The 27,955-nt window shown below is 52.5% G+C and overlaps 1 protein-coding gene across 1 annotated transcript; it reads right to left on the bottom strand.

Annotated features, from left to right (window-relative positions):
• Positions 1-182: 182 nt before the first annotated feature.
• Positions 183-26,161, bottom strand: Kcp (kielin cysteine rich BMP regulator). The gene is made up of 38 exons (XM_085840878.1): positions 25,951-26,161; positions 23,875-24,038; positions 22,675-22,864; positions 22,509-22,585; positions 21,008-21,104; positions 20,800-20,882; positions 20,519-20,612; positions 19,445-19,533; positions 17,164-17,257; positions 16,996-17,075; positions 16,826-16,919; positions 16,470-16,555; positions 16,318-16,399; positions 15,945-16,097; positions 15,762-15,868; positions 15,550-15,643; positions 14,818-14,991; positions 14,637-14,719; positions 14,430-14,523; positions 14,164-14,352; positions 13,762-13,932; positions 11,238-11,414; positions 10,479-10,564; positions 10,145-10,235; positions 9,934-10,016; positions 9,757-9,850; positions 8,419-8,592; positions 8,089-8,171; positions 7,079-7,199; positions 5,651-5,730; positions 5,335-5,434; positions 3,599-3,741; positions 3,185-3,357; positions 2,993-3,104; positions 2,796-2,897; positions 2,101-2,265; positions 781-1,087; positions 183-609 (listed from the first exon to the last, which is right to left on the bottom strand). The coding sequence occupies exons 1-38, from the start codon at positions 26,159-26,161 to the stop codon at positions 392-394; spliced, it is 4,815 nt and encodes a 1,604-aa protein (XP_085697004.1). The 3' UTR covers positions 183-391.
• Positions 26,162-27,955: the final 1,794 nt, after the last annotated feature.

Genomic DNA, 27,955 nt, shown 5'->3' with positions numbered 1-27,955 from the left:
CAAGGCACCTGGGTTATCCTTTCCATTTCAAAGTTTCCGAGACAACACCAGGACATGGTCAGTTGGGGCAGCCCAGGGATACAGACATAAGGATGGATTAAGGACTCTGACCACTGGGCCCTGAATTCCCAGCAGCCCAGCCTCCAACACAAGTGCCAGCAAGAAGTACACATACAAGGAAGTCATGGGCAAGTGTAGAGTTTATTCTTGTGTTTTCACACTGTGGATGTCTGGAGGACAGGCATAAGACCCCATTGCCTGAGCAGGGCAGTCTCCACTACTGCTCACCAAGGGGTAACCTCTGGCCAGGTAAGTCCGGGATATGGGTATTCTTAACTCAGCATGGAACCAGGGGCTGCTCCTGACTGGGAGTGGACAGGATGTGAGCTGGCTAGTCGCCAGTAAGCAGGACTGGTGGGCAGGCCTCAGGTGAGATGCAATGGCCTTCATGTTCCACCAGGCCTGCAGGACACTGGCAGCCTGGAACACAGGGTCTCACACAGTGGGCTGCCAGTTCCCCTAGGGGTATGTGCCGGTTGAAACAGGTACGGGGACAAGGTGGTCCACACTCATCAAACACAAAGCCACGGTCCACAGGGCAGCCCACCACTGCAGGCAGAGAGGAAAGCAATGTCACAGAGGTCCCCTAGAACCCCTCTAGCTGTTACATCATACTTTACAGGCTCCCTGTGCCCTCTCTGTCCAGACTTGAGTCTATTTGGCTGCCCCTCTTTTCTGTACTATGCCTTCCATCAATACAAACTGGTATCACCCCCTTACCACAGAGTGTAGGACCCCTCCAGACAGGAGTCACCCCTGCCTGGCGACAGTGGCTAGCGTAGGCTTCAAGGGCATCACAGAGACAGGTGTCAGAGGAGGAGCCTGGACCACAAGCACACAAGTCGTACACACAGGCAGCAAAGAAGGGTTCCGGGGGCACCACAGCATGGCAATGACTGAACGGTGAAGTCTTCAGGATCCGGCACCGGGCATTGGCCTCACGCCTGGCACGGTAGCCTGCTGCCCGGCACGGGTCCACCTCTCGGCCTGCAGAACACGGCCGGCCAGGCCCCAGCCCCTTGGGGACCTACATGGAGACAGCATCATGATGTGGAAACATGGCTGGCAAAATTGAGCGGGACCTGTGATGCTCCCATAAACAAACTCTCCGCCACACCCCACTAAAGAAAGTAGAGGTTTGGGCTAGCTAGGAAGGTGACTAAAATACATTATATACATGTATGGAAATATCAAAATGAAATAAATTATTATGTATAAATAATATATGCTAATTTTTAAGGGCAAGGCATACTGGTACACACCTATGATCCCAGCATTAGAAGCCCGGGGCAGGAGGATCCTGGGCTAGATATATCTAGATAACATGGCGAGACTTTGTGTCAAAAAAGAAAAGGCAAAGGAATCAAAGCTGTCCCTTCAAGAACAGCACACACTGGGCTGCCGAAACAGCACAGTTGGAAGACTGCTTGTCTACACCACAAAGCCCTGCCTTTGTTTGATACTCTGTGCGACATAAAAAAAAAAAAAAAAAAAAAAAAGGAAACAGTGGTGCAGTCCTGTAATCTCAGCACTTGGAGAGAGGCAGGAGACAGACAGTCGTTCAATGCTATTCCTGGCTACATAGGACGATCTGGGTTATGTGAGACCCTGTCTCAAAACAAAACAGAAAGAAGCGAAGGTGCCCATTGAGGTGTGTGTGATCCTGGTTCTCTGGAAGCTGGGATAAGAAGGTATCAGGCTGGAGCCCAGTATGGGCTACCCAGCAAGATTCTATATCAAAACCAACACCAATAAAACAGCAGAGAAAAGCACCATCTATATCCATCTTGTCTTCCTTTTACAAATAAATTAAGGCTAAAACAGGTAAATAACTTGTTCAAGGTTCCACAGCCAGTGAGTGACAGAGTACACTCTAGGGATTCAGGTGACACGGTTTCCAGCAGGCCATCTGCCTCTTCAAGGCAAGCTTTTACACCTCCAGCTTCCGTGACAATGCAAAAGTCTGTCTTGGGTCCCCTAGCAGGGGCTGGTACCCAGTTCCTTTAGCCTGTTGCAACTTCTTGCTGCCAAGCTACTCACCTTCCAGCTGTTCCCAAACGAAGCCTCTGTGGGCAGGAGCCTCCCATCCGGACCCTGCAGATCATCCTGGGCAAAGCCATTGAAGTTCCCACAGAGACCACAAGTCTGGCCCCGGTAGGAGCTGGGAACTCTCACCTCCACCTGGGATTGCCCGTCCCACAGCACCTGTGCAAAGAGGCTTGGGACTAGGGAGGGGGAAGGACGGAGACCCCAAGGAGTTCACGAGCTAATTTGATAGTCTCCCTGCGATGGACAGGTGCACACTGCTCATTGAAGAGCCACTTCCCTAGCCTGTGTACATTGTTATACAGCCTGACCAAATGCTGGTGGCAGGGAGAGCTGCCCACTGCATCTTTCAACTGGGCTCCAGGTGGAACAAAACCCTCTTCCTGAGAATCACTGCCTTGGGGCCTTAAGGAAGGTACAACGCCATCAGAGTTTGGATCAAGTGCACACAGCTTGGGTTTGTAAGTTATGGCTCAGGCTGCGAGCAAGAGATCAAGTCATTTTTCCACATGGGAGGTGGGAGAGTCCTCAGAACACCTTGACTGCCTCCTGATCCCCACCGACTTTATACACTTTCTCACTCCTGCCTTCTCCTCCTCCTACCAGGCAGGAACAGACGCTTTGGAAGTTACAGAAGCGTTAGCAGTGCTGAGGCGCCAGGACCACCCTGTTTTGCCCTCTGTCTATACCTGAAGCCCAGGCTGGGCATGCAAGATCACAGTTTGACCACGAAGCTCAATGTACAGCAGTGGCTCCCGGAGGAAGGGCAAGGTCACTGTGTGCTGGTCCACCTGGAAAAGGGGGAGGGGAAGGGGAAGGAAGGGGCCATGTTGGATCAGACAGGTGAAGTGTGTAGCACTTGACCTTCCCTGGGTCCTTAGCTCACCATGACTGTCCTGCCCTGCAGCAGCCTCACAGCCACGGTTCCCAACAGCACTGCTACCTCTTGGGTCCAGGCCACACCCCTCCGGCCCCGGTCATCATTAGTCACGTGCACACTAAGAGGAGGAAGGGCCCGGGTGCCAGAGGTCAGAGGTGCCAGGTTAAGGTGTCAGGGAGTAGAGAAAGGGGTTCGTACCTGAAGTCCTCGCCGTGGCAGTCCTTGGCCAGCACGTAGCTGCAGCTGCCTTGGAAGTGCAACAGGCGGCCATCGAAGGTGCGGTAATGGGGGTCTCCGAAGGCCATGCAGGAAGCCGGCCGGGGCAAACAGCGGAGACAGCAGCTGCCGGGACTCAGGGCAGGGACCTCATCCTGGCCTCGGACCCAAGCAGAGTCAGTCACAGGACACTCCCCTGTCAAGTCTCAGCCCTCTGGTGGTCTCACTGATCCCTTGAACCCAGGTTCACCCCCTGGTGGTCACTCCAGGAACAGCACCAGCCCTGGCTCCGCCAATAGTTCATGGATGGCAACAGAAACCCAAGCCCCCTCTCATCGCTCTGGGGTGGCAGTGCCTGTGTGCCCTGGTCCTACCACCTTGAACCAAGGCACTCACCCGGCTACATGCGAGCTTCTTGCAGCGCTGGGTCTGGCAGTGCACAGTACCAGCCACACAAGAGCAGCTGGTGCAGGCATCCACTGCCCACTGTTCTCCAGAGGCCACCCAGCGACCCTGATGTGTGCATGACTGGGTAGGGTCTGAGGAGAAATGAGACAGGTTCAGTGCCCTACCCAAACACAGCAGACAGACATCCATTTCTCCTTCTTAGACTGTGTGGTGGAGGATCTCAGCAGGAGAGTGATGGCTGGAGAGTCGGCAGGACCCCAGCAACACTTGAATAACCTGCATCTGCCACTCGTGATCTGAGGAACATCGGGCAAAGGGAGGTGGGTCTAGCATCCACCAGCGAATATGGCCCATGTGGGTGGCAGAGGCCTTGTTCTGCTGGACAAGGAGTTGAGGCCAGGCTCCATTTCCACCCGCACTGTTGGGTGTTCTTGTGGGGCCAACAGAGAGGACTTAGCTATGTTACTCTTCCTCCATCAACACATCCCTCCCCTTGGCACTGCTTGAGGACTGTGCCAGCTTTAAGCACCTTTAGCCATAAGGACAGGAGAGCTCTCGGCTCTTCTCAAGGTACACTCCACATGATCCTAAAGACAGATGTCATTGTATAGGGATTTCCCACAGAAGCCAGGCTGTGGTGATTTGAGTGAAAATGCACCCCCCCCCCTAGAATGTCAGGGAGTGGCATTATTAGAGGTGTGGCCTTGCTGGAGGAAGTGCGCCATGGGGGTGGGGGGCTAAGGTTTTACAAGCAAGACCCAGTGTGACTCTCTCTTCCAGCTGCCTGTAGATTCAGATGTAGAACTCTCAGCTCCTTCTCCAGCACTGTGACTGCCTGCATGCCACCATGCTTCCTGCCACAATGATAATGGCCTAAACCTCTGAACCTGTAAGCCAGCCCCAATTACTTTCCTTTATAACAGTTGCCACAGTCATGGGGTCTCTTCACAGCAAAAGAAACCCTAACTAAGACCCAGGCCATGACCTGCAATTTCTGTGGCCTTCTGAGTAGGGTCTTAGACAGTGCCTCTTCTACAGTTCCTCTGCCCCAGAAGAACACCCAACAGCGCAGGTGGGCATGAAGCCCGGGCCTCAACTCCTTGCCAGGACAATGCAGCTGCTACTCACATGGCCCCTATTTGCTGGTGGATGTTAGACCTGCCTCCCTTTACCTACCTACTTGTCCCCAGGTTACATGGCAGGTGCAGGCAATGCAAGTGTTGCTTTGGGCTCTCCACACCCAACTCTCCTGCCAAGAGCCTCCACCATGCAGTCTGCGGAGGAAAAGCACTCTCCCATCTTGGAACTCACTATCTCATTCCATCAGCGCCCAAGGGTGCTAATTTCTTTAGCAAGCATCCAGAAAGCCTGGTAAGTCTGGTGGGTATTAGACCTTGTATTCAAGCTAGTTTCTTACGGAGTCCTAGAGGCCCAGAATGCCAGCCCCTGGAACCTTCCACTGAGCCAACTCCCACACCTGTGAAGTGCAAAGTCTGGAGTTCTCACCGCCCCTGGAAAACCCTCAGGCTTGAGAATGTGGGGTTCAGTCCCTGTCCCTTCTGCTTCATGGGTTGACTTTCCACCCATGTGACTAGCTCCTCTGTTTCCACAAAAGCATGGAAGGAACACTCTAACTGCAGAGCTCAGGGCACCCACAAGTGCCATCCCTTCCCTTCTACATCCCTGAATTCTCTCTGATGGGGAGACCAGGTCTGGACACTCACCTTTACACACGGGGCAGCAGCTGCCAGGGGTTGTGTGACGCTCCCACAGGGGACAGCTGAGCTCAGGACAGGCCCGGTGAGTACAGAGCCACGTCAGATCCTATTGTGAGCACGTAAACACAACATGGAGAAAACAGCAGATCTTGTGGGGTTGTGGGGACAGAGTTGGGAGCAGGGTGTAGGCAGGAGATGAAACTCAGGACAAATGTCAGAGTGAGCAGGAGCTCGGGAGCTGCTGAGAGGAAGGGGCTCAGCCTCAGCTCACAGAACAGAGCGGGTGGACGGCTCTGAGGGTCCCCACAGCAAGAGGACTCACCTGACACTGGCAGGTGTAGCAGGGGTCTGGTGGCACCAGCTGAGACCCCACCAGGTCCTCTGTGCAGTTACTCAGTGCCTCTGAGAAAGCGAGAACCCAGGGTGTGGTGAGCGGGTCAGGGGATAGGAACTGTAGGCCATGATAATCCTTACGGCATCCTTAGCCTCTTGGGAGAACTTGGCTATTCTGCTAAGGGAGGAGGGGCTGAGCATGGAGCACGCCAGGCTGCCTGGCCTGTTCTTGTCACTACCCTTCATATAATCTCCCAAAGGCAGAAGCAATGAGGCAGCCCAGGATCCAATCGTGCTCCCACCAACCGATGGACACCCAACCGATGGACAAATGAATTTACTTCTCAGTCTCATTGTTCTCATGTGTGACAAGGAACAAAACCACGTCACCTGCCTGGGTCACTATGAAAATGAGATGAGATGCAGCTTATTAGACCCACTAAGTAGTGTGTGGTATGCAGTAGGTACTTAATAAAGGAGGCTGCTTCTCACCCCCTGTGGTTCATCCTAGCAAGTGCTATAAGGATAGAGCTTCCCGATGGGAGGCCATGATTATGAATGTATTGAATACTCCTGAAACTGTATGTTACCGCAGAGTTGGATGTCTTTACAGTAAGAAGTGTAAGAGTGCAGAGGGGCAGGCAATCCCCAGCAGAGAGCCCTGCCTGTATGTAGGAAGTTGTGAGTGTGCAGACAAAAAAGCTGAACCCTCACGTCTAGGATGCTGTATTTCACTGACTTCAGTGATAACACCTGGCTTCTGCAACGGAGCTGGATGGCCTGGCTGAGGAAACTCCAAGTCTTAAATCTGGGTAACAGCTGCACTATTTTGCAGTATTTATAATAAGAATACAACTCTCTTTATTCCCACAAATTTTTTTTTTTTTTTTTTTTTTTTTTTTTTTTTTTTTTGGAGACAAGGTTTCTCTATGTAGTCCAGGCTGGCCTTAAACTCAGAGATCCACCTGCTTCTGCCTCCTGAGTGCTGGGATTAAAGGCATTCACCACCCCAGCCCACCCTACATCTTTATAAATTCTTATTTGAAGAAACAGAATAGCTCTCTCTATCCCCTCAATGTCCCTTTGCCTCAGCTCCCAAAGAGCAAGAAGATAATCGCTACCCTGCAGTGCCACCTACCAGCCAGGATGTCCCACAACCCACACCAGCTGCAAAGGCTCCCCTGCAAACCCCCCACCCCCCACCCCCGCAGCTTGCTTTCCCCCACCCCACCCCCAGCTTGCCAAGCTGCTCTCCCTTTGGAGTAAAACAAGCTTTGCCAACTTAGGCAAGAGCTTCCCGAATTGCCTGCTTGAATCAGGAGAGACTGTGGGAGGAGAGCTAGGGAACTCTACTGGCATTTCTCCGGAGGGGCAGCCCTGCCCTCCTAGATGATCCCAAAGCCTAGGACTCACTCACGGGCACATGTGGGACAGCAGTGCTGGGGGCCAGGAGGAAGAAGCTGGCTTGGTGGGCAGCCCACCAGGCTGGGGCACTGCCGCCGACTACAGTGAAGGCTGGGAGTCCCCTCACGCTTCTGCTGCAACAAGAATGGACAGAGCTGAGTCCAAGGCTGTGGAACCTGAGCTGCTCCCGGGCACCAGGATACCTGTCTGCTACACCCGTGTCTTTAGGAGCTGTGGGCATGTCAGCTTGCTCCTAATCCAGAGATGACAATCTTTACTTTTTCAAGTTCAACTGTCATGTGACCTTTAACCCTTGTGCACTCTACATCCCATCCTTCCACTTTACCACCTAACTTATAACACCATTCACCATTATTCTTTTTTTTTTTTTTTTTTTTTTTTTTGATTTTTCAAGACAGGGTTTCTCTGTATAGCCCTGGCTGCCCTGGAACTCACTTTGTAGACCAGGCTTGCCTCGAACTCAGAAATCTGCCTGCCTCTGCCTCCCAAGTGCTGGGATTAAAGGCGTACGCCACCATGCCCGGCTACCATTATGCTTGATCTTGATGATAGGTCTCATGTAGCCCAGGCTGACCTCAAACTTAATGTGCAGCCAAAGCTGGCCTTGATGATTTCTTGGTCCTTCAGCCTTTACCTCCCCAGGGCTAGGATTATAGACATATGCTACTGTACCCTGTGTATGTGGTACCAAGGATTGATTCCAGGGCTTGTGCATACTAGGTAACCACTTTACCAACTGAACTACCTACCCCAGCCCTCATCGCTATATTTAAACTAGAATGCATACACTTTCCATGCAGGTTCTCATTACCCCTGAAAATCACCATCCCAAAGACCAGCCAGGGGTCCATCCCCAGCCTCCCTGCTCAGACCTGTGCCCTGTCTAAATCCAGACCAAGCTCAGCCTCAGTCCCGGGCCCAGAGACACATTCTGACCCCATGGTCTTGCTCCATGAAGTCTGGAACCCCAAACGTCCAGCCCCACATCCTGCCCTCTCCTACCTCGCAGATGCACACTTCACACGGGTCTGCCCCGGGCTGGAAGCTCTCCCCAGGCTCATACGTCCTGCCCCCATGCTCACAGCCTTTAGGTAAGACAAGAACAGAACAAATTAAGGAGCCCTCAGGCTGGCCACAATGCAGGGCGTGGGTTCCTCTACCCTCCAGCTCCTGCTCCCCCTACCCCCTGGGGCTGAGGCATGTACAAGGATGAAGGCCACTTCTCCTGAGCCTCCTCACACCCACCTCTGCCACCCAGCTCAGCATCAAAGCAGGGAGGTTGTGGTTCTCATCCCCCACTCGATGTTTCCCCTCTCCCCAGGTTCCTAGTACCAGAGCATCGAGGACAGCAGTCGCTGGGCCCCTCCTGGGGCCAGATGCAGGTGCTGACACACTGGACTTGGGCACAAGTGATGACGCCCTTGTGACACATGCAGGAGGAACAGGGGCTGTCCGCTGGCACCCAGCTACTCCCTTCAGGATGCTCCTCCCCGCGAGCGAGGCAGCCTGTGTCCCAGGCAGGTAGCTGTAAGCTTTGAGTCTGAGATCTGGACTTCTGAACCCTGCCCCCCCCCAAGCCCATCTGTGGTCAGCAAGATATGAGGGTACCAGGAGGGGACCCTGCAGAGATGTGGTACCAATATGGGCTAGGGCAGAACTCGTGTCTGCGGAGGTGTCAGGGGCCACTTGCTTGTATGATCCAGGCTGCAAGCAGCAGGCATTATCTATGGGAACCCACCACGCAACACTGGTATGCAGCAGGCATCTAGTAGGTGCACATGGAATGAATGAATTGTCCTATCACTACCCATATGCCCCAGGTATCTCTCCAAGCCTCAGTCTTCTCCTGTGTTTAATGGGAATTATATCTGTCCTGCTTTGTTTACAAGGCAAGAGATGCTGAACCATTTCTGGATTAACCACACAGGGTGGGGTGAGCGGCAGCAAGCTGGCTAAGAAAGGCTGAGGCTCCCCAGCCACTGGCCAGAGTGCACATCTTGACCCTGATACCTGCTATCTGAACGACCAGGCAAATTATATCACCTCTGTCGCCTCCTTTTTCTCATCCTTAAAACATGGGAGGAAGGGGACCAGGGAGACTCCTTAGCCGGTAAATGCACTGGACACCAGGTAAATGCACTGGACACCAGGTAAATGTACTGGACACCAGGTAAATGCACTGGACACCAAGCTGGACCACCAGAGTTGGATCTCTGGGACCCACGGGGTGAAGGAAGATAAAGGACTCTGATAAGCTGTCCCCTGATATCTCCACATGCAGGCTGTGATGTGCTCCCCAACGAAAATAAATGAATAAATGTAGTAAAAACAGGGTCAAGGATATCGTTTATAGATAAGATAACTGTGCTCCTTAAAATGAGGGTGTGTGTGTGTGTGTGTGTGTGTGTGTGTGTGTGTGTGTGTAGTGCTTAGCTCAGGGACTAGTACACTGTATATACAGTGCTCAATAAATGTTACTGACAATGATTATTATGACTGGAAAACAGGAGAGACAGCTTGGAGGGGAATCTAGCCTACCCGCTAGGGATGTGCTGCTTTGAGGAAGGATAGGCTGAATGTTGATTAGGGGAACAGCCAAGAACTGAGGCAAGAGGCAGAAGGAGGGTTACAGAGCTAAGGGTTTCAGTGTGAGTACAGGGTTAGGTATACCTGTGCATCGAGGACAACAGGTCCCTGGTTCTGTGACCTGATGCAAGCAGGGCAGGGACGGGCACTGAAGCCTCGTGCAGCTGACCTGGCCGGCCTGCAGACAGGAGACACAGGGTCAGGTTTGCTGTGGACACTCAGACCCAGAAGCCGCCCTTGCCCAGCCTTGCGTCTACATACCAGACAGCGGCAGCGCTCACAGCTGCCCTGGGGTCCCTCAAACTCTTCCCCATCTCGGTGCTCCCGGCCCTGAGAGAGGCAGCCTATGGGAGACACACTTCCTGTGGGAAGGGGGTCCGTACCACCCTGCCCCACCACTGACCTGACAGAAGGAGATGGCAGAAGGGCACAGGTGCCAGGCACACAGGAGGTAGTAGCAAACCATGCTCACTACGACAAACAGGGCAGAAGCAGGGGCCTGGAGACGGGTGTGCGCAGGGAGCCGGAGGGCATGGCTTCTTTTGGCAGCGCATAGAACCTTCCTGGGGGAGAGATCACACTGTGACTTGGATTTCCAAGACAGGCTGCGCTACCAGCATGGCAGGCACCCTAGTGAGCTTATCCAGCCCTCTCCCCTGGCCAGAAAGACCTGACCCCAACCTTATCCCTACCAGATGTCAGGAGCAAAATACGCTCACTGCAACCTAGGTGCAGACGACTCTTTCCAGACCAGAAAGGAAGATAAAGGATGGGAAGATGCCAAGACCTCCAGAGATCCAGCTCACCTCACAGGTGCAGAGGGAGCAGGTGGGGTCAAGGGGGTCAGGAAGGGTCTCTCCGAGGGCAGCGGTGATCCCGTTGTACAGGCATCCTGGCAAAAAGGTGAATGGAATGGGAGGGCCACTGTCACGAGAGCCTTCCCCTGTCACTTGCATGAACACACACACACACACACACAGAGCCATGTTGAGGACCCTCCCCCACAAAAAAACCCACGCAGTTCAGCTAGAGATAGTATGTCAGAGGAAGATGGGAAGGGAGGAATGGGAGGGAAGATATCATTCAGATCTGCATGGAGGAAGAGGCTGAAAGACAGTGGATGGAAAATGGGGGTGAAAGGTCCAGAGCATGTCCTGCCTGCATGGGAGAGGACAGGGTGGCCCAGGCATGCTGGCTATGTGGCCAGATGGGGTGGGTCAGAGAGGGTTGGGCAGGAGAAGCTGCCCCTCCTGGTTGGTGACTCAAGGGTAATAGGAGCCACTGGACGGTTTTCAGGGGGGTGAAGTTTTAAGAAGGCAGCAAGACAGTTTAAGAGTAAGAAAGTTTAGAACACAAAAGACCAATGAGTGAGGTGACAATGGGGACAGAGAAGAGGGTAGAGCAGGCATATGGGAATTCTGAGGGGGTAAGAGGATGCGCGCACGCGCATGTGTACATATCTCAGGGTTGAGATGGAGTTCCGTAGTATACAAACTTCCTGCCCACTGGTGCCCAGCCACCCTAGAGCCCCGGCAGGAGTGAGGAGGTGAGGGGTGCCCTCCTACCCTGGCAGGTTGGACAGCAGTGCTCGGGTATGATGAGTGGATGGCTGCAGGCTGGAGGCTCACAGGGCCGGCGGGTGCAAGTCACGAAGCCTCCAAGGCAGGTGCATAGGTTGCAGGCATCCCGGGGATCTGGGAACTCCTGGCTGCTCAGATAGGAGACCCCAAGATACTCACAGCCTATCAGTGGAGGAGCCAAAGAGGAGGGCAGAAAGGGGCGAGAGGAAAGCAGTCATTCCCTGAGCTTGACCTGGGACTCCAGGAGTGGGGCTGGGTCACACACACACACACACACACACACACACAGGCTCTAGTAAAGGAGACTTACTGGGGTGGGGTTTGGCCAGGTCACAGGGCAGGCTTTTCCCCCTGTATCCTGTAAGAATTCCATCTATAGAGAAAATCCACAAGGCTCTGCCACAGGGTCAAATGCTCAGTGGGCCACTGCTAGAAGGCACCAGTTCTCCTGGGCTTGAGTTAGGGATACAGTGGTGTCAGCTCCAAGGTAGCCTGTTCCCAATACTCTGTCAAACCCAGGTTGATTAAGGAGAGGATAGTATGCCCTGAACTCCCCTAAGACACTGCTTGTATCCCCTTTTTTAAAAAGCGGCTCAGCAGTTAAAAGCACTTGTTACTCTTGCAGGTGACACAGAGTTCAATTCCCAGGACCTATGTGGTGGCTCAGGGTCATGTGTGACTCCAGTTCCAGGGAATCTGATACCCAATTCTGACTTCTGAGGGCATTAGACACCACACATGATACACAGACATACATGCTGCCAAAACACTCATACACACAAACTAAAATAATAAATCTAAAAAACAAATAGCAACAACAACAAATAAAACCCAACCAGGTGAACAGGTTATAGTAACACACACCTATAATCCCAGCACTTGAGAAATGAAGACAGAATAATCAGGAGTTCTAGGCCAGCCTTAGCTACACAGTGGACGGGAGGTAACAGAGGCAGCTCAGGGGCTAAGAATATATTTGCAGTAAGCACTAGGTCCTGGGTTCAGCTCCCAATAGCCAAGTAAACAGCCAAACAGGGCTGTCCACACAGCTACAAGCCCAGCTTAGTGGAAACAGAGACCAGACAGTCACAGGGGCTTGCTGGCTGCCAGTTTAGCTCCAGGTTTAGTAAGAAATCTTGTTTCAAATTTAAAAACAAAAAGTGATAGCGTTTGGATTTTTACACACCCATACACATAAAGTACACTCGTACACAAAAAAATTAAAGAGTTTGAAGTCTAATGCACATACACAGATATATTAGATTTTTTTTAAAGTTCATATTTTTATTTTATGTGCATTGATGTTTTCCCCTATGTACGTCTGTGTGAGGGTGTCAGATACTGGAGTTACAGACGGCTGTGAGCTACCATGTGGATGCTGGGAATTGAACCTGGGTTCTCTGGAAGAGCAGCAGTCAGCGCTATTAACCACTAAGTCATCTCTCTAGCCCCCTAGATTTTTCTTTGAAGCAGAATCTCGTATCACTGAGGCTGGCCTTGAACTCTTGATCTTACTGTCTAGACTGCCTCAGTCCTAGAATGTAGGCATGAGTCACCACATCCAGGTAGAGTTTAGCAGTATTGTGTTCTAGTTGTATTCATTTTAACGGCAATCTCTATTTGTGGCGAGTCTAATTGTTTCCATCTAATCCATCTAGGGGACTAAGGAGATGGCTCAGTGGGTAAAGGCATTGCCAACAATGCCTGATAATCTGAGTTCGACCCCTGGGAGCAACACATGGTAGAGAAGAGAACTGGTTCCAGTTGTTCTCTGCCCTCCACCCTAAATAAAATTCAATTAGCATGTTCATTTGAGGAAAGTCATTCCATAAATAAAATTACATTTGGCAGAAGATGCTAAAATAAGTTGGGTTTGCTGATGGAAGCCTATATTCCAGCATTTGGGAGCGGGAGGAAGGAGGAGCGGACAAATAGTATCCTCCAAGAGATAGCACGCTGGAGGCCAACATGGGCTACAGGAGCCCCTGTCTCAAAAAAGAAAGCTCGCTAAGACAACCTGTAAGTGACAAGGAGTGGGAGCTTTTTCACAGGGCTGAAAATTAGGTCTGATGGAATTCTGTTATTTGCCCAAGTTCACATGCCCAAATTATCTGAGGACAGGAGAAAATTCAGGCATCAGTGCAGGCCATGCTGTTGTTGTTGTTGTTGTTATAGTTGTTGTTGTTGTTATAGTTGTTGTTGTTGTTGCTGCTGCTGCTGCTGTTTTTTTATTTTCTTTCTTTTTTTGAGACAGATTTCTCTGTATAGCCCTGGCTGTCCTGAAGTCCCTATGCAGTCCAGGCTGGCCTCGAACTCAGAAATCTGCTGCCTCTGCCTACCAAGTGCTGGAATTAAAGTTGTGTGTCACTACCGCCCCCCCTTTTTTTTTCTTACTGTAAAACTTATTTTACTATTTTGAACTACTTTGGGGCAATGAAGAGGAGCTGGCCTGGCTCTCTAGCCCCAGCAGTGTGTCATATGATGTCCCCCACCCCACACCCCAACTCACTATCGCAGGCAGGGCAGCAGTCTTCCCTGGTAGGAAAGGGGCACTGTGCAGGGGCACAAGTCCTGGGCTCGCACTTGACGCTGCCCTCCCAGCAGAGGCACACGTGGCACGCAATGCTTGGTGATGGAAAACGCTCCCCACTGGCAAACTCCTTCCCCTGATACAGGCAGCCTGGGGGGAAGGGGAGTGACTGGGGAGATCATGGTGACTAGTGGCCAGACGGTGTTAGTGGACCTCGTTCCTTGTGTCCTTACTAAAGTACCCAGGTAGGAGAGACGGAGGAAGGAGGACCCCCTGGGAAGGCACATCTGTAGGTGGGGAGCAGGGTATAAAGAATGGGAGACGGGTAGCAAATGGCAAAGTGAGGGGAAGTTGCTACCCAGGGTGCCACAAAGGAGGTACCGTCGCAAGAGGGGCAACAGGCATCCCGGCGTGGGTGGGCGCAGGGCGCAGGAGGGCAGGTCAGCCGCTGGCAGGACACTGAGCCATCCAGGCAGAGGCAGCGGCTGCAGGGGTCTCCCGGTTGGAAAAAGTGCTCCTGGTGGCGGACAGGGACCATATTCCCTGACTGTGGGCAGTCAGCAGAGGCATCTGAGGAAAAAGTGTGGCAGGTCACGCGATGCAAGAGGAGCCGAGGGGAGGGGTGGCTGAAGGAGCAGCGGGCCTACCTGGGCATTGCGGGCAGCAGTTCCCCGGAGTGAGGACTGGCTGCGGACAGGACAGTGGCGGACAGCGTCGCGCCAGGCACTGTACGTTGCCGTTCTGTGAAGGACAGACCCGAAGCCAAGTCGGGGTTAGTGAGAAGTGGCCCCCCCAACCCTTATGCACCTCCGATCCCTTATGCCGCTCCCCTTTCCTCCGGGTCATACGCTCACCAGACAGTGACACAGGCGACACGGATCAGTGGGATGTGGGAAGTCTGCTCCATTGGGGTACTCTTTCCCGCCAAAAGCACAGCCTGAAGAGGGGGGCAGCTATGGGCTGCTGTCCCCAGGGGTGTACCTGTGGAGGAGTCCTCCATGCCAGGTACACCCGTCCCCAGCCCAGACTCCTCACCTGTGCAGTCATTCTTGCAGCAGGTGCCTGGCAGAGGGTGACCACAGGGGGCGCTGGGGCAGGCACGGAGCTGGCAGTGAGCTTGGCCTTCCTGACACCAGCACTCCTGGCAGGGGTCTCTTGGATGAGGAAAGCGCTCCCCATCTATAAACACCTGTGCCTCCAAGATGCAGTCTGGGCAGCAGACAGTGAAGACAGGAGTTCAGGCAAAGACTGACAGTGTTAGGTGTCACCTGCAGCTTCTCTGAGGCTCCCAGAATGCAGTCACCTGTTTGGTTGTCTCCAACCAAGGAAAGGGGGCTGTGTGTAGTAATGTGTATCGCTCTCACAGGTGTGGGAATTTTGAGTCCCTTTCTCTTTATTTGCAGGTGGGGATGGATGTGTGTCTCTGAGGGTGCTGAGAAGAAAAACTTACACATGTGTGCCTAAGACACATATCCACGCCCACGGGGACTGTGCGGGCCCCATTGTATCCCTGTTGCAGTATTGGTGAGTTCATCTGAGGGTATGTGACAGGGTCACAGGGAAAGGTGGTCCCCTAACACAAGAGGATAACAAATCTTTATTTTCCTCACGCCCATGACCTTGTGAGTTCCAGAGCATTTTTTTATTTGTGTGGGACCAAGAACACTTACAAAAGCCATGGCTTTGGAAGATATCTGTTGATCCCCTTGGGCTGTGTGGACAACAGGGTCTGGGCCCCAAGACCAGTCAGACACAATAAATGCATACCTGGGCACTTAGGGCAGCACTGGCCTGGTCCATTCTGGGGCTTGGCGCAGGTTGTGAAAGGACAGTTGATCAATGAACACCTCACAGTCCCATCCTGGAAGCAGGGAAGAGGCTATGAGAGGGGGCTCAGGAGGGGCTCTGCAGGGTGGCTGTAAGCCTAGGAGGGGGCTCAGGAGGGGCTCTGCAGGGCAGCTGTAAGCTCAGGAATGTACCTCGCAGTAGCAAGTCTGACAAGGGCTGTCCACATCTGTGAAGTTCTGCCCATTAGCATACACCAGGCTGTGGTAGGTGCAGCTATCACAGCTGGGGCAGCAGGCACCTAGGTGGAGCAGGCTGGTCAGGGTGGGCCAGTCAAAGCCAGAGAAGGACGAGATAAGATCTGGCCGGGCACTCACCAGGTGGTTGGGTAGGATGTTGGCAGGGTACTGGAGAGCAAAGCACAGCCCTGCACACAGGCACTCCATCTTGGCAGGAACAGGAAGTACAGGGTTGGTCATCTGGCTCCCACTGGATCCCCTCAGCAAACTCCTCACCATTGAGCACACAGGCTGCAGCAAGGAGGTCTGTCACCATGGCAACCTGAATACCTTCATCCATTCTTGTCCTTCCCAACCTAGCGGGGAGGGGGGGGCGCCCTAGTTCATAGCCTCTGCTCAAACTCCCAAATGCCTAGTAGACCATCCTTTCTGGAGTGGAGTTCTCCCCTGAACCCCACTCCATGGAAATAGTGACCTTAGCAGTTGCTCCCCAACATTCACACATACACACCGGAGCAGAGCTGGGGGCCGGAGGCAGAGTGGACACAGGGAGTGACTGGGCAGTCCTGTTCTTCACAGGATACTTCACCAGCCTAGGGAGAAGGCTAAGTGAGAAGCCTTTAAGGAATAACTCAGAGCTGGGCGGAAGATAGGCTCACTCACCTGGCAGACGCACCGAAGGCAGCGGCCATTCTCTTGGAGGGTGAAGGTCTCCTGGCTCCGATATTCATGTCCCTGGTATTTACAGCCTGGACAGGAGGACAGGGGACTGGGGGACAGGACTAGTGGCTGAGCAGGAAGCATCATGTCACTCCAAGGCATATATCCCTATCTTGAGGGATTGCCTAGGCATGACCTTTAGGCCACCACAGAGATGTGCACCTTGAGAGGAGAGGTAAGGACTCAACTCTGGGGGAGGGGTGTAGGTGCAAGGCAATCAGAGCTCACCACCATCCAGAGCCTGTCCCTAGTTGGTGCCTGCCCCCTGCACGGCGAATGGTGACCGTGCCCCCACTCACCATCACAGACAGGGCAGCATTGCCCAGGGATCCTGCCCGGGTATCTGCAGGGTGCAGGCGGGCAGGGCAGAGGCTCACACTGGACACTCCCATTCTGCTAACAGGGCCCAGTCAGCAAGAAGCAGGCAGGTCCTGAAGCCAGGCCCTCCCTACCAGGCAGCCATACTCACAGTACAGCGGCAACTGGAGCAGGGGTCCTGGGAGCCCACGGGCTCCCCACTGCTGTGCTCCCGCCCATTTAGGAAACAGCCTGTGGGAGAAAGGTGCTCAGACAGGGATCACTGCCAGCCACCAGCTCTTCTGGCCTCTCTAGAGACTCTGTCCCACTCCTGACTCACCGTCACACACAGGGCAACAGGTGCCCGGAAGGGGCCTGGCAGGGTATGGACACAGGCTGGCACACTCCCGCTGGCGGCACTGGATGCGGCCCTCCTGGTAAGGGTAGGCAGAGGAGAGACACCCCCACCCCCCAAGAGTTCAGCCAAGAAAGAGAAATGGCACTAGACTCCCAGCCATACACTCACTGGGTGTTCTCATGGAATGAAATGTATCCCTCTAGATTTGTAGGATGAAATGGCTGGCACTGGTACTTCAGAACGTGATCTTTTTTTGAAAACAGAGTTGAGGGGGTGGGTATGGGGGACTTTGGGATAGCATTGAAAATGTAAACAAGGAAAATACCTAATAAAAAAATATAAAAAAAATTAAAAAAAGAAAAAATGTCATTTAATGTTGCTTTGAAAACATTAAAATGTGCTAATACTAGGAAAAAAAAAAAGAAAGAAAACAGAGTTGAAGATGTGGTTAGTTAGTGGGGTATTATTAGAATAGGTTGTCCCCCTAATCCAACATGAGTTAGTGTTCCTATAAAAAAAAGGGGGGGCACAGATTCAGTTGCGGCTGGATCTCTGCATCCGAATCTGAGTTCATCTTGTGACATTCTCCCTGTGAGCCTGTCTGAATCTGAGTGGGGAATGCACTAAAAAAGAAAATAAAGGAACTGGAGAGATGCCTCAGCAGTTAAGAGCACTAACTGCTCTTCCAAAGGTCCTGAGTTCAATTCCCAGCAACCACATAGTGGCTCACAACCATCTGTAATGGAATCTGATGCCCTCTTCTGGTGTGTCTGAGGACAGCAACACTGTCCTCACATATATAAAATAAATAAATCTTTTTTTAAATGTAAGAAATCTATTTAAGAAATTTATGAAATATATTTACAAAAAGAAGAAAATCGAGGCCAGCCGTAGTGGCACACAGCTTTAACCCCAGCACTTGGGAGACAGGGGCAGGCAGACCTCTGTAAGGTCAAGGCCAGTCTAGTCTATATTGTGAAGTTCTGTCTTTTAAAAAAAATCTTTATAAATGAAACATAAAAATAAATCTTAAAAAAAAATAGGTGCTTTAGAAGCCAAAGAATGCTGACAAAGACCAGAAGCCAGGAAAGGCACGGCCCTACCTCCCAGCCAACCAAACCTCCCGCCCTTGGGTCTTGAACTTCTGGCTTCCAGAACTGTGGACTATATTCATGTTGTTTCAAGTCTTTAGTTACAGCAGCCCCAGGAATCTAGCACAGAGGTACAGCCTAGCATGTTACTTAGTGGTCTGTGACTCAGTTTGCCTATCTGAAAACAAAAGACAACAGTAGCCCTACGCTGGTAGGCTTGAGGGGGTAAGAGTAAGTGGGGCATCTATCTCAGGAAGCCGGTACTTACAACTTGTTCCAATATCTGTACACCCTTCCCGACTTCCCCCTCTGCACCCACCACCCCACCCAGGCAGTCCTACAGCCAGGCGGCTGAAGAACAAGATAACACAAGCCACGGAAGCCTCGTAAATGTTTTATCAAGGTCAACTTTTAAAGCAGAAAGGGAAACAGAGAAAATTAAAGCTTAACATTGTAATTTACCTATCACATGTGAAATATTATTTCTACGTGCAGTCAACGTAGAGTATTAATAAGATGTTTTTCATTCCTTTTTATCCTACTGACCCTTCATTTTGTTTTCTTTCTTTCTTTCTTTTTTTCTTTTTCTTTTTTTTTTTGTTATTGTTTTGCTTTAAGGGAAGATGGTTGAGACAAGTTCTCAGTTTTATAACCCATGCTGTCCTCAGAGTCACGGTCTTCCTGCTTTGGAATCACAGACAGTATAAGCCATATCCAGTTTATACTTTTTTTTTTTTAGAGAGAGAGAGTCCTACTATGTAGCCCAGGCTAGCCCTAAATACATGAATGTTTTTCTCTCTGCCTCTTAAATGCTGAAACCAAATGCATTTGCCACCACATCTAGATCATAACAGTTCTGGCGGCCACATTTTAAGGGATTCAGTGTCACTGGATTGAATAGCCCGACTGTAGGCCTCACCCCCTAGAGCTCGCCTGTTATATTGACTCTCCACAAATCCATGAGCTCTGTGAGCCAAGATTACCATCCTGCTGAACAGAGTAGCAAAACAGGCAAGCCCACCAGGTTGCTTGCTCACGGGGCCCACAATGCCCACTGTATCTCTATCTCCTTTCCGTGCCTGTAGATGTGGCCCATGGAATGAAATCTAGAATCCAACAGGCTTGGTGGCAAGACAGGGTGAGGGACAGTCCAAGGGCACCTCAGGACTCACCAGGCACTGGCAGATGCGGCAGGGGTCTCCAGGAGTGGTCCACTCTTGGCCATGGTCCCTATGAGAGTTCCCTTCTATGCAGCCTGAGGCTGGGGACAGAGAACAGGCCTAGTGGGAATTATCTTGGCCCCCATCTTACCTTCTTCTCCACCCTCCATTCATGCTCCTACCTCTGACTCTCAGGGACTCCCAATGCCCCAGGCAGGGAAAGGTCCTCATTGCTCCTCAGCCTGCTCTCCCATGCCTTCCTAGACAGCACAGCAACCCACGTGCTTTCTGTGGTGACTGCTCCTCACCTCTCCCTCTTAGCGTTGGCCAGTCCTACCTATGACAGAAACCTCCTAACACACACACACAGAGCTGAGTCTAAACCCTGACGTGCAGGCCTCTTCCCAAACACTCCTTCATCTCCCACTCCCAAGCTTATCCAGTGTCATTGCAGCCAGGTTTTCCCCCTGGAATGCCTTCCTTCTATAGGACTTGGTCTCCTTCCCTTTAGGTTCAACAGTACCTGGTCCCTGCTTCTGCCTCTGCCTGTGCAACTCTACTCTACTTTAGTTGGTGTGACTCAGGGTCACCATCTAGTGGTAATCCTTGAGGGAGGATTCTGGGTCTGGGCACCCAGAACAGATGATGGTCATTGATTATACAACACCAGAAGGCCTATTACATGCACCCTACAAATGGAGAAACCAAGGCACAATAACTTAGAGTCATGGAACTGACTAAGAGGCAGTGGGAAGTTTTGAACTCAGGTTCTGTAGCTCCAGGATGTACTGAACTAGCATTGCTCGCCCACTGATCAAACATCAGCTTGGAAGGGAGGGCTCTGGAGTGGAAAGATAGGACAGCCAGCCTGCTGGGGACTCTACCAAAAAAAAAAAAGTGTCACAGGAACTAGGAAGATGGCTCAGTGTTTAAGACTTCTCTTCCAGAGGACATGAGTTCGATCCTCAGCACCCACCTCCACAGGCACGGCCGCATGTGGTACACAGGCATGCAATGGAAACAAGACAGATACCCCATACACATTAAATTAATGAGTAAATAAATGAGAGGGTCGTGGGTCCTCACCTTGGCAGACTGGGCAGCAGTGTCCAAGCCTCGGGACTGGATTGAGGCAGGGGCTTGGCTGGCACTTCACAGGCACACATCGAACCAGGCTCCTCTACAATGGACAATGCCCTTAACTTCCAGCAGGTTCAAGGTGGGCAGGGGTCCAGTAGGGATGGAGGGAGAAATCTCAATGGCACCGGGCTCAGAAGATGTGTACAGGGCTAACCGTGACAGACATGGCAGGATGGGACAGAGAGGCTCCGGGAAAGCAGGCCTGGGTAGAGGCTGCACCAACTCACCAGGCAAGAGCACTGGAGGCATGGGTTGGAACTGGACAAGAAGCTAGACCCTTCCTGGTGAAGCTGCCCTTCGTATTCACAGCCTGGAAGGATGACATGGGGTCACCAGAGAGCATGATGGGTGGGCATAACCCAGGGGAATGCATCACCTCAAATAGGTGTGGCCCCACGGAGGCTGAGGGGATGAGGGGGAAGAACGGGAGGTCACCTGGCCGGCAGATGGGGCAACATTCTCCAGGAGGGATGAAGCTCTCCAGACAGTTAAGCTCAGAGCACGAAGGCCCCTGGCACTGCACGGTTCCTGCCTGCAGAGCAGACACCAAGCCCTGCATTGAGCTCTCCCCACCGTCCACACTGGGGTATTCTGCAGACCTCAAAGTCTAGCGGGTTGCAGACCCAGATGCTCAGAGGCATGGCCAGGCCTGGGGTAATGCAGAGCAACGGGAACATTAACAGTGGCAGAGGCTAGACCCTAGTTCTCTTACCTGTCCAGCTTGGGCTACCCAGTAAATTTCAGGCTACAGTGTGAGATCCTATCTCAAGAAATAAAAAACCAGCCAGGCGTGGTGGTGCACGCCTTTAATCCCAGCACTTGGGAGGCAGAGGCAGGCGGATTTCTGAGTTCGAGGCCAGCCTGGTCTACAGAGTGAGTTCCAGGACAGCTAGGATTACACAGAGAAACCCTGTCTCGAAAAACCAAAAGAAAAAAGAAAAGAAAGAGAGAGAGAGAGAGAGAGAGAACCAAATACAGTGGTGCACACTTAGAATGCCAGCATTTGGAGGGCAGAGACAGGAGGAGCAGGATTTCAAGGTCAGCTTCAGTTACATGAAACAGCCTCAAAAGAAAAAGGGGGAGAGACCCAATTATCATGTGGGTATACTTAATATATTGAAAAATCACATGTTATTTGAAATTCAGATTTTTGCAAAACCTAACTAAGAAGAAGTGAACTCGGGAGGCAGAGGCAGGAGGAAATCTGTGAGTTTGAGGTCAGCCTGCCTACACAGCAAGTTCTAGCCCAGCCAGTGCTAGATGCTGAGACTCTGACTCCAACAGAAATCTACAGAGCCACCGCCTTCCCTCACCCAGCTCTCTGCAAGTCACTGACGCCGCTGTCCTTCTAGCCTCTCAAGTCTGACTTGTTATTTATTCCATGGGATTGAACTATGAGCAGATCCTGCCTGCAGCCCCCTGCCTTCTCTGGCCCTGTGTCTAGACAAGAACTAGAGCAGCCTTCCAACTGGTCTCTGCATCTATTCCATACCAGACAGATATCCCTAACACTTTCTTTTTTTTAGCATGCCACACTTTGGCCCTTGTGGACTTCAGTAGGACCCCACAGCCTGCAGAAGGCAAGCCAAATGGATGAGTGCAGTATCCTGTCTCTTCTGGCCCTGTTAGGCAGACTCCTGCCTCATATCTTCCCACCTCTGTACCTGAATAAGGAGGCCTCTTAAGCATTCCTCTTCCTGATACAACCCCACCAAGAAGCTTTGGGGTCCAACAAGTTTGTGGAGACTGAGCTCCGTCTGGAAAGTAGAACCTGTTGGAATCCCAAGGTCATAGAAGAAAAAGTCTGGGCAGAACGGGCAGAGAGACTCCATGACACAACTAATAGAGCATAACATGGCAGTGATGGGTGGTTAGAGAGAGGCCCACAGGTGACAGCGATAGGTGCAGGATATCCAGGTGGGTCTCAAGCACTCACCAGACAGCGGCAGGTGGTACAGGCATCTGGGGAGAAGGTCTCCCCATGACCATAAGACTGCCCATTGTGGCTGCAGCCTGAAGTGGAGACAGCAATGTCACCTGAGACCCCAATGCCTTCTCTACGTCCCCAAATAGTCACGATGGATGGATGGGAGGATACTGACCACGGCAGTGGGGCAGGTTGGGCTGGGGGCCACAGTGCACGGTTCCATCACGGCACACGCAGGCCGTGCAGGCATCAGGCTCCCAGCGAGCTCCTTCGGGACAGGTGCGACCTGGCCCCCAGCACTGGGGGGAGACGGGGCAGCACTCACAGGACTCCAGCTGCACCACCCTGGCTTGCAGCTCCCTGTTCTGGGGAAAGCAAGAGCAGAAGGTGGGAGGCTCAGCTCAGCTTTCTTCACAGACAGTTTTCTCATGGGTTGTGAGACAGAGAAACTGAGGCAGGATGAGAAGGATTCCTGAGCAGAGGTGGGCACCCTCCTATCAGCCTGTTTCAGGGGAGATAAAACTATCCCTTGAACACAGAATTTCAGGACTTGATCCATGCTCCAATAATTACAGAGTAATTTGGAGGGAGGAGTGAACCGGGCTGGTCGTTACTTGTGAAGCTCCGTCTGGTCTTAAACTCATGCCAATCCTCCTGCCTCAGTCTTTCAGGTGTTGGCACTACAGGCATGCATCACTCTGCCTGGCTTTCAAAGACGTTTATTGCCCAGCCATAGGCTTTCCTAGTGGTGCCTTAGGCTTGACAGAAATCCATTCTCTTTGCCAAATCCATGAGAGATTATGTAGGCCCAGAGGCTCTACGTTTCTAAAAGAAATTACGACCAAGTCAGATTAAGAACCTCTCTGTGTTTTCACAACAAAATTCTAAGGGCTAGGGAGATATACCTTAGTGGTACAGTCCTTGCCCAGCATCTGTGAGGACCTGAGTTCACTCTTAAGCATCATCAAAACAATAAACAAACAGACAAAGCAAGGGCCAGGGAGATGGCTCAGTGGTAATGAGATCAACCGCTCCTTCAGAGGACCTGATGTGGTTCTCAGCACCCACACGGCGGTTAGTAACAGTCTGTAACTCCAGTTCCAAGAGCCTCAACACCCTCTTCTGGACACACATGCTGTGCATATCTTCAGACAAACACCCATACACATAAAGTAAAAATAAATCTTAAAAATAAAATAGCAACAAAGGTTGGTTGTTGTGGTGCAATGCCTTTAATTCCAGTACTTGGGGGACAGGAGTAGGGGGATCTCTGTGAGAAAGCCCTCTATTTTATCTCCAGAGCTTCCAGAACTCAAGCCCGCTCCTTCTCCCAATATACAAAGTCCACCCTAACCCATCCCTGCCTCCACGGTACCTGCTTTCTGAGGTCAGTCACCTCTGCCTCCAGACGTTCCAGCCTCTCCTCCAGGGGGCACCACTGCTGTTGATGGGTCTCACCAGGGACCAAAGAGTGGGAGGGTGCCTGCTGCTGAGAGATTACATCAGCAAGCCTAGGCTGCTCTCTGGAGACCTCTCCACCTGAAGGGCACAAGAACCCAGCTTGGCCTGTAGGCAGAGGCTGGTTAAGGTCTCCTGGGTTCCGTCCTCTGAACCATACAGGGAACAAGGGTCATCCTGTGCCCTCTCCTTTCCACCTACTTCTCCAGGGGAGGAGACATGGTCTCTGAAGGTGCCAGAGAGGAAGCAAGGAGGCAAGAATACCATGAGAACCCAGAAACGAGAGGAGGCAGATGCCCTGAGAGCACTGAGGTGGCTTCCCAAAGTGGGCACAGCAGTATCCCAACCCAGACCCCCCTGCAGGCTGCTCTGACTGTGGGGATCTTTAGTCATGGAGGTGGGGTGCTCGGACCATCCATCCACTGTGGGTCAGAGACAGCTCGGAGGTCTGATGTGTTATGCTAGGATCAAGAGATAACACAGGCTGAAATGAAGACGAGGATGTGGGATGAGTGCAAGAACGAACTGGTGTGTGTATGTCCACACGTGTCCACTCATCTATACCTGTCAGTAAAGGAGCTGCATGTGGCAGAAGCCAGGAACCCCCATATTGGATGCAGTGGGCTCTGGAAGGCAGAAGCTAGCTGTGCTGTGCCGGCAACAGCATGCAACACTCCAACAGATGCAGCACTCCAGACACAGAGAGGGCAGCCTGTCCCTGGGGCCAGATAACATTATGTCCAGGAAGGAAGCCCAGGCCTCTGAGCTTAGGCCTGGGGTGGGGCCCAGCTACATTCCTCTTCACTTTATGCCCACTCTCAAGGCAGGAAGGTAGAGGCGAGGGTGCTGGCCACAGACATCATGGAGTGGGAGGGTTCCCAGAAGTAGTGACCAAGAAAGGGGCTGAAGGAGATGTCTGGCCTTTCTCACAGCGGCAACTCAATCAGGAAGAGCTGGAGTAACTGAAAGTCTTTCCCCAGGGACACTAAGCCTGCGAAACAGGGGGATGTCACCTACTCCTTTCTTTCTACTGTCACCATGAAGAGGAGGACGTTCCAGCCCAATTTCCAGGGCTCAATGAATGCCACCCCAACTCTGGGATTCAGTGCTACTCTCTGGGATCCCTTAGTTCCCACCAGTCTCTGGTTTCCCTCAGTTGTCCCATAATCCACGGCCTCCCCCACCCCACCCCCATCCCACTGTCTTCACAGAAGCTGAAGAGAAAGTCTCCTACTGCAGTTTGTCCTCTCTCCACAGCACAAGGCACCAAGCAGCAAGTTAAAACTTCATCTGTCACTACAGCACTGCTCAGCTTTCCACCCCACCGCCATACAGCTATCCCCACCACAGGTCCCAGCCGTTCTACCTTCACATCACCAGCATCCCATGCATTCTGTTCTCACCTTGTCCCCAGAAATTGGCACTGTCTTGACATGGTCTCCCTGCCCAACTTCCATCCACAAGGATGATACTCGCGGGCGGGGTCTCAGTATCTGAAACCCCAAGCGTGACCTCCTCTAGCGACCCAACCCTTAATGCCCCAGCACCCAACCAGCTCCCCCCGCTTTGCTTAAGCAGGCACAACGGAGGGGGCCGAGGAGCCATTCAGGGTGTCCTCTTGGATTCCCAGCTGAAGACAGGCTCAGTCCCTTTTCCTGGAAGATCTGCAGAAAGTCTTGGAAGTGGCACGAGCCTGGTTGCTCCCCAGAAACTGTCTTCGGGTTCCCCCTCACCCTCCTCCTATCCTGCTCCTGCAGTGACCAACCATAAGTGCAAGCCCCAAGACTTATAGCCCGACAGGACGAAGTCAGTTCCCACAGAGAGCGCTCCCCTCCCCCCTCTCCTCAATACAAATAATTAACTTCAGATACTCAGATGCAAGGACAGCCTCTGCTTCACCGCTACTTAGGACTCCTTGGCAGGGACCACAGAAGGACCCGGCCCAGTTCAGCAATCCCTGTCTGGCCGCCCTGCCCCCACCCTGCTCGCCCACCGACGGGGAGGACGGAGAGAGAGCACCAAGGCCGGCCAGCGACCCGCAACCCAGGCGGGGATGGAGAAGTGGTCTGGCCCGGTCCGACGGTCTGCTGGGCTGAGCCGGAAGTTGGGGCACACCCAGGACGCTCCGACTCACCCCGCACGGCCAGCGCCAGGCTCCCGAGGTGCAGGAGCAGCAGTAGCAGCGCCGCCCGAGCCCCCGCCATGCTCGCTCGATTTAGGTCTGTGCTCGGCGGGCGCTGCGGGAGGCGGGGTGCGGAGACTCAAGCCGCCGCCCACCCAGTCTTTGTTCAGGGAGGGCTCCGCGGTTCTCCGCCCCTTGGTGCCCGCTCCCCTATAGCACCTAGGGCTTCTCACTCCACCCCACCCCGTTCTCCTGAGGATCCTGACCCATAGCAGTCTTCCAAGCTCTGCAGGAAGTTGGGTGGGGGGGTAAGCGACCAGGAGCAACCAAGTCCCTGCCCTTTGTGGGGTTGCTCATCCTCTAGGGGGTCCCAGTGACAATCCCAGTGTCTTTACTTCCACCTCATGGAGCTTATGGGAGCAGAAGGCTGAGCTGGACTGAAAACCCTCTGCAAGGGGCTGGAGAGATGGTTCAGTGGTTAAGAGCATTTGCTGCTCTTGTAGAGGACTTGAGTTCCGTTCATAGCGCCCACGTGGCTGCTCACCATCATCTGTATTTTCTACTTCAGGGAATCCAACGCTCACCTCTGACCTCCCCAGCACCAGGCACGCATGTGGTGTATGTTGACATAGTTCTCTCTCGTCCTTCCTTCCTTCCTTCCTTCCTTCCTTCCTTCCTTCCTTCCTTCCTTCCTTTTCTCTCTTTCTTTCCTTCTTTCTTTTTTTTCTGTTTTATTGGGCTCGTATACCTGTTTCCCTTCCAACCTTTGCTCTACCCTAATCCCTTCTAAGCCCCCCCAAACTAAATATATAATCCCTAACTTCCCGCAGGGCCTCTGTTATCCTGTTTATAAGCAGTGGAACCAGCATTCACAGTACAGTGAGCAGCAGACAAAGTCACCTAAATTAAGAATCCAGGGAGCTGAACTGCAAGAAGCCTGCTATGGAAACTGGTGTGGTGGCATACACCTGCAATGCCAGCTTTCCCAGTTGAAGCAAGGGGATGGGAGGTTTCAAGGCCACCAAAAGCTACAAGAGCAGGTTTGAGACCAGCCTGGGATATGTGAATGAGATCCTGAATGAAACACACACACACACACGCACACGCACACGCGCGCGCGCGCGCGCGCTGGGAGGGGAGGGGTAGTCAGATGGTAAGAACTCAGAACAAACAACAGTCAGTGTTGATTAAAAGCACCCACTCTTCACTCCCACATTTCTCTCCTGGAGCCCACCGACCACTTCTACACCAGACGCAGGCCAAATGCCCAGCCTCCCTTCTCTGGCTGGCTGAGCTCCTTTTCCAAAGTCTGGACTCAGGGCTCAGCAGGAGTAGGAAGCCCTGGGCTTACTTCAGGGGAGGAGCCCAAAGTGAGGAAATAGGAAAATGGTCCAGAGCCTAGGACTGGGAAACAGCTCTGTGCAGCTGGGAAGGCAGGATGGGGCCCCATATTCACAGCAGAGGGACACGGAGGGTGGGGCTGTAAATCCAGCCAAAGAAGTCCCTGCCTTGGCCTTGAAGACCTGGAATGTGAAGTCACCCTTCCCCAGCTGGGGCAGGGCAGGAACTGAAGGTCTCCCTCTGGAGTCAAGGCTTGAGTAAAAGAGGGCAGGGTCTCTTCGCAGATGTGAGGGCCCCTCGTGGGACTAAGCAGTTTGCAGCAGGCGGAAGGGAGACTGTGACTAAACCTTTCCTCTGCGACTTGGAGCTAGGGTCACTCAGCAAAGGAAAAGCCAGAGCCAATGGAAGCCAATGGAACTAGGAACTAGCAGCTCTTGTCCAAACCCGGAAGTAATGAGAGACAGAAAGAGAGAGACAGAGTCACAGACAGAGACAGAGGAGACACAGAGACAGAGACAGAGAAGAAAGGAAAGGA

This window comes from Mus caroli, unplaced genomic scaffold (assembly GCF_978045245.1).
Source record: "Mus caroli unplaced genomic scaffold, Mus_caroli_1 scaffold_7, whole genome shotgun sequence".
Lineage (NCBI taxonomy): Eukaryota > Metazoa > Chordata > Mammalia > Rodentia > Muridae > Mus > Mus caroli.
The sequence above is the reverse complement of the archived record's forward strand: the minus strand, read 5'-3'. Positions and strand labels throughout refer to the sequence as shown.